Here is a 13,306-nt window from a genome sequence, read left to right on the forward strand (position 1 = left end):
ATGGGCAAACGTACTAAGGATTCCAAATAGACAGCAGTGGTTTGACTATTAACCCTTTCCAAGTAGGGGGCTTGAATTTACTGTTGTATGACAGCTGAGAACACACATGCTACTCGCGTTCCTCCGTGTCAGAGAACTTCTCCTCCTCCACCCAGCCCTACAAAGCAGGTGTTAGCCCCATTTTACAGATGCCAAAACTGTGCCCAAATACAACCCGGGGGGGGGGGGAGATTCCTGGCTTCCAGTCCTGCACTTAAGCCATGCTACTTAAGGTCTGATCCACCCAGTGTTTTAAAGGAGAGTTCGAATTGCCCATTTAGAGTGGGTTTCTCCGATTGCTTTGTGTGCAAGGAGTCTGAGTCTTTGTGCAAATAAAACTCCTTTGAATCACTTTTGCAATTTAAAGGAGCCTTAAAATTGGCACCTTTTCACTGTCAGAGCTGGGAAGGAGCCTTGGTGTAAATGAGTCAGGCTCACAGTGGAGTATTCTCCTAACTGCTGACCCATCCTGTCTACAGGCAAAGCACTGAATGAGCTCTCAGATCCATCGAACTCCTGTGGGAACCACACAGCCCTTGCTTCCCAGAGCAGCTGAGCTGCTAGGAGAGGCAGTCAGCTGCAGCCTGTGTGTTACCCAGGGACAAGGCTGCTTGAGAGGCTAGGATATGAGATGCCCAGCTGGGCTTGCCACCTGCTCAGACCACTCATCTAGTGCTGGCCCTAACCGGGGAGGGGGGAGGTAGGTGCTGCACTGCAGTGGTTCCTGCCATCCACTTGCAGCGCAGTCTCTAGAAGAGTGAATGAAGCTTTTAATCGGTGCCTCCCTGCTGGCAGTGGGCTCTCACGTTCGGGACGTGCCGCAGGAAACAGAGCCTCTGCCCTGAGTCGAAAAATAAATGCTAATGGTCCTGGCCGAATGCTGCCTGTCCAGCATATCAGAATATCGCCACTCCCCCTCTGTTGTAAGCAGACTGGCACAGGGCAGCCGGCCCTTACAGGAAGCTGAGCCTCAGACCATCTGCGACAGGCTTGTCCCGTCACCCCAGGCGTCGACAGTGAGACGTGGCACTCCGCCAGGCACTGCTGGTCCCTGGGGAGAGAAGGGAGCTTGAGAGAGAGTGCTGGCTGCAGCTTCCTAGGCTTCTACCTAGTCGTATCTCCCTCCCTCCCATAGCTGGGGAAGCAAGCGAAGGGGAATTGGGGCCTATCTACTCTTAGGGGGCCATCATGTGTGTGCGCTTCACACTGTCTCTCTGAGGATTTGGGGTGGAACTTCTGTGCTCACGTCTAGAGTCCTAAAATCTACTCTTCTCCTTGTCTGGTTTGGTTCTGTTGCATTTCAGAGACCTCTCCCCCGGTAGGTGGGAGGGAGGGGCAGTGTTACTGCCGGTGTGTTCTGTAAATCCCAAAGCACTGTAGCGACTGAGAGGCCGTGAGCTCTTTCATGCGCGCCATTGAGTAACTGCTTACGTGAAATGTGAGCCTTGTTCCTAAACTCAAACGCTGGCTAATGGATTCAACTGATTTCATGGCTTCTTTCAGATGATACAGAACTTCCAAGATGAATCGTGCTTTGTCCTGGACACAATGAAAGGTAACTGGATTCATTCAACGTGCCATTATAAACCAGTCTGTGTGCCTCTCCCTCCTTCATTTCTCTTCTCCAACCACTTGTTTGGCAGTCTTGGTCTAGAAAGAGGCACACTGACTTTCACCTTCTTTCCTTGTCTTACTGGGGAGGTCTTACCCTGCTCTGCTTTCTTTGCAGCTGAAACCAACGATAGCTACCACATCATCTTAAAGTAAGAGGGAACTGGACTAGGAGAGCCTGTAGCCACCTCTCGTCACACACAAAGACCCTCGCCTGTTGCACAAGGATGCAAGCAGAGATCAGAAAGTCACGGCAGGCTTCTGTAAAGATCCTGATCTTTGTTGTTACTGCGCTGTACCTTCGGGCAGGTGACGCCCTGCCCTGCCCTGCCCATTGCTCTTCTGGCATGTAGCCTGCTGCTGATGCTAGTGCACTGCTTAACCTCTGACGTTTAAAATGGAAGTAGTTGCAGACGTGAGGCTAAACGGGCCAGGTTGCGTTGTCCTTCGCTATTGATAGAAACTTACCTTTGTGTCTTATGGGTTTAATGATAAGTGGGTTACACTTGGAGGGGTGTTGGCTTCCGTCACGTGCTGGAGCCTTGCATGTGAACATCTATTCTAATAACTCAACCCAGCAACCTCTCTGGCATACACAGCAACCCCTCAACCCCTTCCCTCCCTTCACAAACCTTCCAGCTGCACTGGGGGGCAGACGGGGACTACTTTTTTTTTAAAGCTTCTCTTTGAAGTTGTCAGACATCTGCATTTTAAAGGTGTTATTCTCATTCCTCCAATCCCTGTTAGTTTAGTGTGTCTGTCTGTCTGTCTGTCTGAGACAGTGTGATTTGATCCTAGTTCTCTCCTTCCTGTCAAGACTATCAGGAACTCCAGTCTCATGGATTTATAAGGTCGCCCTCTATATGGACGAGTGTGGCTTGACTCTTAAAGCTCACATGACTTTGAGGAAAAAATGAAATTTGAGGATGAATTAGCTAATGATATGGTCTGTTTCCCATATGACTCTTTTTTTTGTTTGTTTGTTTTGTTTAAAAACATAAAATTCGTGATCTTTGGGGTGGAGGGGAAGTGAAAAACCTCTGGTGCACCTTCATTGGCAATGGGTGACATTTCATCGGCATATTGACTTTTATGTCTCATTAACCTGGAACAGCCGGGAACCAGCACTGAGAGAGATTTACATAGCAAGAGCCTGCAGGCTGTGCTTAAAGCTACTGACAACTTCATGATGCCAAAAAGCCTACATATAGATTTCCAGGACAGCAGCTGCTGGGTCTCTTGGGCTTAAAAAAACCCCTGCTTTCTAAAACAGATGCCTGAGCATGTGTCCCCTCTTTGTGAGAGCACCTAGTATCACTTGAAAAAAGATGCCCTAAATAAAAAGCAACTTCTAATAAAGCGGGGCTTGGATTGATATTTGCCCAGGATGTCAGGTTTTTGAGTAAATAGATGGTTTTTATAAACAAACATGAAATATTTTTACAAGAAACATAATACAAAGCAGATGTGTTCAGATGATTAGGTTATGACATTAGCCATCACCAGGCAGGAAATGCCCGGTTCTGAGTTGGATCAGAAAAGGCCTAGCTAGTGGGGAGGTAATGTTGTGTATGTGCACGTCTGACAATCGTATCTTCATAGTTTCAAACAGCTGGAATACTGACTTCTCCTCTTAGAACCCTAACAAACCTCTCTGGTCTCTCTTCCCCCCTGCCTCCATTCATGGGAATAGCCTACAGATGGCAACCATGATGTATCTATTCCAATCCCCCCCCCCCTTCCCTCTAAATATGATGGCTTCCGTAGATGCTATTTAGTGATGCGTCTGTGAGCCTTTATCTCCCGACTGGATTTGAGATGATGAAACAACTCAGCGGAGGCCCTGCATGAAAGGTGCTGGAACTCTTTGCTCCCAGTTCCTTTGCGGAGACGTGTCAGTGCCATATCTTTGGCGTCACTGCGGGTGAAGAGCTAGAGATGCTGAACGAGACATATCCCCTCCAGGGTGATGGCGAGTTGCTTTTCAGGACGATATGAGAGAACATGCTGTTTTGTACCTGTCGTGGGGACAAACAGAGACTTCGGGACAGGCTCAGTGTTGCCACCCAGGGCCGAATTCGCTTAAATGCCAAAGTGGTGGTTTTCCCCTGGGTTTTGCTTTAAAAAGACTCTGAAAGCCCCTTTATATCATGGCCTCATTGTGGACAACACCCAGCATTCTCCCTCTACCTGACTTTTGGATGGCGTATGTCCTATTTGTCACGTTTGAATCTTGAGCTGAGAGATAAACACTCTGAAATTGCTGTGGCTCTGTGTTGTGTCGTGGATCTTTGCCTAATAAACGTGGAGGCCTTGGCCACTTAAATCAATGAGGGTAAAGAGGCCAAGAAAAGCCTTAAAACAAGTTGGAGTAATTTCACCTGCTTTCTCTGCTGAAGATCAGCATGTGCTACTGATGAATTGGAAGGACTGTGAACTCTGCATACAGAGGTGTTATGCTTTTGGCAACTGGCCTTTTTGTATCTGTTTTACTACATCAGTGATAGATTGGGAAGATACCTGTATTTTAATCTGGGTGGGGGGTGGGTTCTTGGCATGCAAGAGGCACAATAGAAAATGTACAGTAGTGACAGACTTGTTGAACTTTTTGTATCGATGTTTCTGGGTGCATACAGATTCTTAATTAATCCATTGACTGAAAACATAAACTTAATTGTGCATCTGTATTGTTAGCCTCCAACTGCTCATTCAAGAATCCCTCAAGAGTAGGGTGAGAGGGCGGATCAGCCAGAGGTTCACCTCTTCTCCCCCTGAAACATAATGGCCAGTACTGGAAATAAAAGGTAAAATAAAGGGGAAATCGAAATCCCCTTTGTCAACTGCTTCTTTGCCTGAACAGCTTCATTAAATCAATCACTTGACTTCCTTATAGCTAAGCACTAATTAAATGGAGAGGAAAACTTCCATGTGAATTGAGGCCCAAATTTGGATTTTTTTTTTAAAAGAGCAAAAATTGTTTGATGGTCCCATTCTTCATCCGCTGGTAGGGATAAGTGACAGTTACTGAATATGTGGAAAAAGCTAGTGGCATGCTGTGTACAAAATTCCTTCATTGAAACTGGGCCCTCGCTTGCCTCCCTGGGCCCTGTCTCATTTGACACCGTCCATCCAATGTGCTTCATATTTATATTGTGAAAAGGTTTTTTTTTTTTTTTTCCAGACTGATTCCTACTTGATGGAAAACAGTGTTGCTTGTTGTCTTTCTGCCTGCCCTTTTAAGAACAGCATTTAGTAGTGTACTTTAACAAGTAGAGCTAGAAATAGGATCCCTGGAGACAGAATCCAGTTGGTGTTACGTGAATTGAAACGTGCCCTCTACAAGCTCTATAGTGGACTGGAAAAAAACTTAATTTTTTTAATTTTTTTCTGCTGGAAAGCTTTTTTTATACACAAACTGATTCTTGTTTTGATTTTTTTTTTTTTTAACTAGGCTGAAGCTTAGATTCTACAACAGCTTTTTGGCTGAGTTGCCCTTTGACGACCCCCCCCCCCTTCAGGCTACAGCTGCTCGCTATTTCTGAAATAAGGTGCTTTTGCCTATTCCTGCTGGTTTTGGCCTTTCTAATCTCATGTCTAGACTCCTCTGTAATTCCATTTAGGCCACCTCATTTCTTCCATCTGTATCTGAATTTACCCAGAGCTCAGCAGTTGGGTTTTTTCACTGCAGTTGGTCCCATTATTTATCCTTACTAAAAACTCAACCTCAAGTTCTGTTCGTAAGATACGGTGGTGGCTTAAGCGTAAATGACCTATCCAGGTCATAAATCTCTTGCCCATTTTTCTAAACAGATTTTTGCTGGTCTTAGTAGAACTCTTCAGGGGATGAGCTCATATCATCCTCAATGTAGAGTTTACTCTGACATTTTTTTTTGTGTGGAGTCACCGTTTTAATCTTAACTTTCTGTTCCTTACATCTGGCTCCTTCCGCTTTTGCTTCTCCATCCTTGTTGCTTTTTGTAACCAGCCCATGATTGCTGTGGGGTTTAAACCGTAAAGATTGTGTTTAATGGTCTGGTGGGCTTGGTGGGCGTTGTATGCGGAGTGAATGAGAGAATCCTTTCCCTCCTGGAGACCTCAGTGACTGAAAATGCACCCAGGCTTCAAGGACACTTCTGCTGAATGCATCTTTACAGCACTGCACATACTCCATCCGGTGGTTATCAAGGGTATTACATCACTCAATGTTTTGTACTCTTTATACATGAAGGGTGAGTAATATTAAATCTAAGCTAAGAACCTTTGCAATAAAGGGAATTTATTTTGAAAAATTGGAGACTACACCAGCCTTGTTCCTTTGAGCTGTCCTTGCACGCTCTTGCTGTGGGCAGACAAAGAGCTGTGTTCCACAGAAGATAGTCAAGGAAACAAAGCAAATATTGTTTTTTAGTGATGGCTAAGTGTTTTGGTTTTGTGCAACTACTTCCCTGGTTGGTACTTTACAGTTGTAGAATAGCAAAGGCTTTGACTTCTTCCTCTCTATGCCTAGCTCTCTGGTTCTACCTTTCACAATATGCCTTGTCAGAGTTGCAGCTCATAAGAGTGGCCATAAAGTGCCAGGCTAAAGGTCAATCTAGCCCACTGGCCTGTCTTCTGACCGCAGTCAGTACCAGGTGCCTTAAAGCTCTGGGATGTGAATATGATAGTTTACATTTAAAAAAGCTTTTTTTGCTTTTGCTTTTTGATAAAATGAAAAAGCTCCTGGCAGTGGCACCGCTGGGCAAAGCTGGACTTTGTCACTCTAGTCTAGAGGCATCTCTGTGCCATAGCAAAAAGCTGTGATGGGGGCTTAGTGTTCACTGTAAACTGTGTATGTGGGGGGTGGGAGCGATTCAGCTGCTGTCCAGCTGATTAGCAAAGTACCCACACCACCCAGAGTCAGCAGCATGTGTTCCTATGGGAAGCGCCTGCACGTGCCTGGGTTGCACATAACAAAATTGATCTGTACGGAGATGGAAGAAATTAGAGGGAGCATTTTTGCACAATGCCGTTCTTCAGCTCTCCTCCTGCAAGCCTAGTTAGTTTTTAATCAGAAGGCGCAATGCTATACCGTCCTCCCCTGAGCCCTGCTTTTCCCTTGCCGTGGGGAAGCTGCCTGTCTCCTAGTCCAGCAGCTTCCAACCTTTATTATATGGCAGCCCAGCAAACTCATTCAGAAACTTCTGGTTGCTGGGCACTGAAACATTTGCATATTCATGATGGTAATTAATGTTAAACGCTCCCACGTTGTTTTACGCTCTGTGCTCTCGCAATACATCTTGTCTTGCCCATCCCATCCATCTCTATGGGGGAAGGGCTATGCCTTGGACTACAGCTCCCAGCAAGCCCCTCCTGGGAGACTCCGTTTCCCGGCGGCCATTGCGGGAGCAGGGCCGCGTGGCCAGGACTCCATTTCCCAGGCTGCCCCGCGCCCGGGCTGAGGGGCGGTCACGTGCTCCTGGCTATATAAGGGGCGGCGCTGCGCCGGCAGCCCCATTGTTATCGCGGAGCGGAGCCGGGCGGGTGTGTCCGGTCAGAGCCCGCGAGCGCCGAGCCGCCCCCGCCCCGCCCCGCCCGGACCCTCCCCCCGCCCCCCTCGAGCCCGGAGCCCGCGCCCCGCCCTGCAGCCCCGCCCGCGCGGGGAGGAGGGAGCGGCGGGGAGGGACCCGCAGCCGGTGAGTGGGGGGGGGGGGCGTCTCCCCGGGGGGGGCTTCCCCCACGGCTCCTGGGGGGGGAATACGGGGGGGCTTCCCCTCATGGCTCCTGGGGGGGAAATACGGGGGGGCTTCCCCTCATGGCTCCTGGGGGGGTAAACTATGGGGGGGGCTTCCCCTCATGTCTCTGGGGGGGGCAAAATATGGGGGGGGCTTCCCCTCATGGCTACGGGGGGAGAATACGGGGGGGTCTCCCCCTCATGGCTCTGGGGGGGTAAAATACAGGGGGGTGTAAACTATGGGGGGGCTTCCCCTCATGTCTCTGGGGGGGGCAAAATACGGGAGGGGCTTCCCCTCACGGCTCCTGGGGGGGTAAAATCCAGGGGGGGTGTAAACTATGGGGGGGCTTCCCCTGATGCTTCTGGGGAGGTAAAATATGGAGTGGTCGTCCCCTCATGTTGTCTTGGGGGAGCCAATACGGGGGGGGGTTCCGCTCACATCTTGGGGAGACAGATCCGGGGCATGTTCCCTCACATCTCCTGGGGGGGGGGCTGTAAGGGCCATTAGAGGGTATAGGGTGTCCCCTCGGGTGGGGCGATCAGATGGTTCCGGGGGGATGGGCAAGGTGACCGAGCTCTGCTAGGTGCCTGTGAGGGGGCTTTGTAATGGAGGGGTCCCCTCCTCCTCCTCAGATGGGTGGAGTTTCCCTTTTGCTTCCTCCCCGCCCCCCCTCCAGACAGCTCTTTAGTATTCAGGGGTGATGTGGGGCTGGCAGGGATGTCTGTGGAGGGGCAAGTGAGATGGTGCCACCCCTTGTGCTGTGGGCTGCAGCGTGGGGCTTCTGGCGGAGTACGTTTGGGGCTATGCTCCTTGAGTTGGGAACTGGGAGGGATGAGCTGTAGGGGTCATGGTGGCTGATTTCCTGGTCCAGGGTCTCTTGGAGACATTGCAGTTTTGGTTGGTGGGGGGAGGGAAGGGACAGGAAGGATGGGAGGTTGTGACTTTTCTGCATCCTGGTAGGAACTTGGGGTTACTGAAGCAGCCCGGTGTTGTATGCTGGGAACAGGCTCATGGTGACTGGACCCATTCTCTTGTAGTTGGTGCTGGAAAGCATGTCTCCTCCCTGGCTAAGGTCACAGAGGGGCTAGAACTGGCCCTGCTGGAGACTTGTTCAGCCATAGGAGCCTCCACATGCTCCTCCTCCCCTCTGCTTTCCTTCTCACTGTGATATGACCAGGGGCGAGCTGCCCCCTCCGTTCCAGCTACTCTTTCCTCTTCTGAGTGTGACATTTATCCCTCCAACATCAAGTGAGGAGAACATCAGTAAAGCCCAGCAGAACTAGCCCAGTTTCTGACTCTGTGACCTTACGCTAGTCCTGTTTGAAGTGTGGCCGGGAAGGAGGTCGTGGATGAGCATGGCTTTCCCTATCCGGCAGTAACCCTAATGCCCTCAAAGTCTTTGGAAAATAATCTTGATGCTCACCAAGACACCATGGCAAATCAAGCCTTAAAGGCCTGGTTCTGATATTAAACTGGCCTCTGTGAGCATCGGCGTGTGTTGTGGGTCACACGTTTTGCAGATGAGCTTAGTTGTGCATAGGAGGTTCCATAAGCATCTCCAAAGGCATTGCTAGCATTTGTGAAAGATAATATCTTGGGGGTGCATCTACGCTAGGGAGAATTTAGGCTTCTATTTGCCATGGGTGGTAGCAACCATAGAAGCCAGAGCTGGGCAAGATGTGGGTCCAGGGCCAGATCTGGACTGCAGACTGCATCTGGCTGCTCTCTATTTATATTCTGTTGCCTGTGCCATCAAAAGTCTAGGTGGTGGATCTTATTTAAATGGCTAGTGGCTCCTATTCACAGGGCTACCCCAGCTGGGGCCAAAGCTGCAAGCCCTTTGCTGTGTGTTTAATTCAAAGCCTCTGGCCCCAGACAATTCTGGAGGGAGGCTAGTCACCAGCCCTGCAAGTTCCACCTCGGGCCCTGTCCCTTCCGGGGGTGGAGCCAGCCTGTGACCACATACCAAAATTCATTAAACGGCCACCCCTGTAAAAATGATTGCCCACCCCTGATCTAGGCTATAGTGTAGATGGGACACAGGTAATTCTACAGCTGTCATTTTGCTACAGTGGTGAATATAACTAAATCTAGGCCTTGACTGTGCTGTAACATTCACCATTGCTACCACTCGTGGAAAATGGAGGGTCTGTATCTTCCATGATCTGATGTGAATCTTGTGGCTCTTCGTTCTCCCAGAACCTTTTGGTTTAATGGACAGACTGACTGAGCCCAGCCCTACTAGAGGTAGAGTGTGGCTCCTGCTGAAATGGAGAAAAATGTGGTGTATAAAATAAAATAGCCACAAGTCTGAATGGCTGACACTGGATGATAGCTGAACCCAATGGGGAATCCTTGATGACTGGCTTGTAAACCGCCTGGGCAATAATTGCTGAACTCTTCACGTTCAGGAGGAAGCTGTCACTTCTGCATTGTCTGAGAGATTGTCTCATCACAACCACAAGTCTCTAATCTGGTGTGTAATTAACCTATTTTCTGTGGCTTGTTGACATGTGTGTTTGACACTGCCCTGGCTGCTGTCCTAGTCAGCTATATAGAAGCCATTTGGGGACTTTGCTGGGTTCTCTGTTCTCACTACACCTCAGAGGTTAGACTTGGATACACATCCAGTCAGATGGTGATGGGAACCTCAGTGGTTATTCACATTCTTATTGCCAACCTCTAGTTTGATGCTCTCAACTTCTGCACAGAGCTTTTCATGCTTTATTGTCTGCCCCCCACCCCCCAAAAGCTGACATGGCTACCATACAGACTCTATTCTAGCCAGTTAAATAGAAGTTGATGATTGAAGGAAGCTGCTTTTGAGGTACAATCAAACCCAATGCAAATCCCTTTCCTGTGTGTATATATCAAATACGTTCCATAGGCTTCTTCTTATGATGTATGGCCTTGTAAAAAGCTGGAGGTGCTTACTTGCCTTTAGGAGGAATGGTTGGCATCGGGTTAGATTCTTTGTGGCTGCTATTTTTTCTCTGGCATTGCAATCATTTCACAGTGTTTGGTGTGTATTGTGCCTTCCAGTGGTGTATAATCTAGACTCACTGGTATGCTGGAGATGTGTAGACGACACCGATTTGTTTGGCATTCACTGAAGCAAGTCACTTTGCATTTATTCTGAAACTGCTTAGATGGAGTATCAATTACTCTGCATGCTGGCACAGGTATAGAAATGGGTCGGTTTATATTGAATGCAGCTACTGACACGTGGCCAGTGAGGGCTGATGTAGTGTGTGCTGCTTAGTAGCTTTCGCTGGTGTTTGTGGAGGTCTCTGGAGTAGTAGGTATTCACGGCTCGTTCTCTGATTCTCAGCATGTTTCACTGTTCTCTCTCTGACATCAGGTTACATCAGTGGGGTGTGTTACTCTGCAGTGATGGAGCCGTATCATTCAGGGCAATGTTATTCCTGCTGCATAATTGGTAACGAGTGAGATCATAGTCTGAGATCCTGGGTGAGCTGAGCCCCCAGCAGTGGGGTGAGAGCCCCATTCTCTACAGGCTTCAACCTGGAAGAATGTGAGCCTTCCTTGCCCATTTGCGCAAAAATTAAAATCCCCCTTAAAATAGATGCCAGGAGCAGCCTCGCTTCTCTCAAACGAATGTAAAAGCACAGACTAGTTCCTGGTCTTATTGGCTATTCCTCATGTGTTAGAGCTGCCTTGGTTGAAGAAAATTGGAGTTTTAACACTTAACAGCATAAAATGGGGCCTTCCTGAATTTCTGGATTGATCTGATTGAGCACAATCCATCCTTAAAGGTGCCCTGTAATACCTAGAGCAGGAGTGCCGAGTTGATTCTGTGAAACCAGGATGAATTCCACATCTAATTATGATCTGCAGAGCAGACTAAATGTTGAGGCCTGTGTGTTGTCCTTGAGCCACAACGGGGCTCCCACTGATGTCCGAGGCAGTGTGCAGAACAATGTGGAACTAAAAATGTAGCTGTCGTGTAGTGTTCAGTGCCTTGTTGGCATAGAGAGCATCCCCTACGATTCCAGCTTTCTTCCTCTTCCTTTCTCTCCTTCCTGCCCTCTTCAGGAAACTCTTTCTTTCCCCTTCTCCATCTATCTGTTAAAATGATCAGCAGTGAAATAAAGTGCTGTCAGCATTGGCCTCTAGAGTTAACCTCGGAGACTGATACAGGACAGGGAGTTCACACGTCTCTAAATCGTTATTTTTTCCAGTGATGGTCTCGATATGTATTCAAAAGTGGGTTCGCACGTGCGCCATGCACTGAAGTCAGAAGGCTTCCTTTAGAGACGTTACATTTTGATTAATCAGCTAATCGAGTAATCGATGGAATTTCCATTAATTAGTCGATAAGGGGGTGTGGGGCGCTTGCTATCCTGGCTGTGCCTCTGCCTTAGAAACGCAGTAAGAGCCACCTGCAGCAGTCCCCGCTCGCACCAGGTCCTGATGGCTGTGCCTCTGCCTTTGAAATATAACAAGAGCTCTGTGCGACTGCTTCAGTCCCCTCTCATGCCGTTCCCCCTGTGCCTATGCCTCCCCTGTCACCCACCCCCATTGGAGACAGTGCTGGGGGGGGGCTGGCTTTTTAGCTGGCTCCCCCCAACACTGGCTCCTGCTCCCTCCCTTGCTGCCTCTGTTAGAGGCAGCAAGGGGGGGGAGTGACTAGTCGAGTAGTGACTCAACTACCCGATAAGCCTACGCACGTCAGGTAGGGACAAATGGCTTACATGCCTAGTTTCTTTAGTGATGTCCATTGATCCCCATGGGCGTCCCATCATGCTTACGGCTGAGGGTATAATAGGCCGTGCTGGTCGAGACACCTCTCCAGTTCTCTCTTACTGCCTGTACTGGATCGGGCCAGAGCCTTGACCCTGTGCATGGTCAGAATGAGGCCCAGCGGCCTCACCACCCACAGGCCGAACAGGTTAATCCAGCCCTGCTTTGGGGCGGGGCAACAGCCAGTCCCAATATTTGGACTTAAGCTCAGGCCAAGCAAGCAGTCAATACACCTGGCCCTAACTCAGGCAGGGGCAACAAGTCCAGGCACACAGGCCTAGATTCAGACTAAGCAGCAGTCGATATGCGCAGGGCAGGGCAGCAGGCAGTCCGGGGTGTGCAGGCTTACGGTTAGGCTGAGCAACTGTTGGGTCCCCTAGCTTTGGCGGTGAGCCGACAAGCACACAGATTGGAGTGGCAGGGAGGAGGGACGCAGACCCACCTGCTCTACTGAACCCCAGCCCACGGCCTTATCAATGGCAGAGCTGGCTGCCGCTGGGTCAGAGATCCTGACCACAGCATACTGACTCAGTTTACTTCCATCTCCTTAACCAGATCAGGGTCAGCTATCCCTGGGCTTCCTCCCAGTTCCTCCTGTGGGCATTCCTGGCTTGGTAACCGCTCCTCCAGGTCCTGAGGGAACAAGGACTCCAACAGGGTTTCCATCGGTCGGGGTCTGGGATCGCCAGTGGTCCTGGCCAGTCTTCCTCTTCCTGGAGATGCGTGCTAGTCTCCCAGCGCAGGAAACACATTTGTCTCTTTCAGTGGCTGGGGTTCAACTGAGCTCTTTGCTCTAGCATTTTTACTGCCAGCTCCACCTTTCTGGGGGTGGGTCTGGATTGCTCTGGCTCTGCCTACCAACGTGTCTTGGGGAGTTCTTTCCCTTCCGGGTCAGAGGGAGGCCAAGCTGCCTTGCTACACTGCCCTAAGGCCAAAGTCTCAGCCTGCTAAGAGAGTGATCTGCTTTCGGTTTCCTATCTACAGTCGTACATCGCTGTTTAGTGTGTTGTAATTGTTGTTGTTAGACAGTTGTGTCTTTTTTTACCCCCCGTTGGGGGAACAGGCTTTAAGAACTGAGTGTTGCCCATGCTCACTTTTTGCAAGTGACCAGCACCCGTGTTGCCCTGCTGCCTCCGTGCGGCCCTGTGCTATGTGTAAGTCCTTCCCACTCTGAACACGGG

General features: G+C 49.5%; 2 protein-coding genes across 13 annotated transcripts in view; both read left to right on the forward strand.

Annotated features, from left to right (window-relative positions):
* TFCP2 (transcription factor CP2) overlaps window positions 1-4,493 on the forward strand; it is a 42,704-nt gene extending 38,211 nt beyond the window's left edge. For all 6 annotated transcript variants that reach the window (XM_075901697.1, XM_075901696.1, XM_075901694.1 and 3 more), the window contains exons 14-15: window positions 1,543-1,594; window positions 1,769-4,493. In XM_075901697.1, coding sequence (XP_075757812.1) covers window positions 1,543-1,594; window positions 1,769-1,806 — 90 coding nt within the window. In that variant the 3' untranslated portion in view covers window positions 1,807-4,493. The remainder of the gene's footprint in view (window positions 1-1,542; window positions 1,595-1,768) is intronic.
* A 2,666-nt stretch (window positions 4,494-7,159) lies between these two features.
* Window positions 7,160-13,306, forward strand: part of CSRNP2 (cysteine and serine rich nuclear protein 2) — a 32,512-nt gene continuing 26,365 nt past the window's right edge. For 3 of the 7 annotated variants that reach the window (XR_012896610.1, XM_075901687.1, XM_075901692.1), the window contains exon 1: window positions 7,160-7,322. The gene's annotated coding sequence lies outside the window, so the exon portion shown is untranslated. Of the gene's footprint in view, window positions 7,323-9,813; window positions 9,838-13,306 lie in introns of those variants that run through there. The other 4 variants (XM_075901688.1, XM_075901690.1, XM_075901689.1 and 1 more) reach the window with 2 other exon arrangements.

This window comes from Pelodiscus sinensis, chromosome 19 (assembly GCF_049634645.1).
Source record: "Pelodiscus sinensis isolate JC-2024 chromosome 19, ASM4963464v1, whole genome shotgun sequence".
Taxonomy (NCBI): Eukaryota; Metazoa; Chordata; order Testudines; family Trionychidae; genus Pelodiscus; species Pelodiscus sinensis.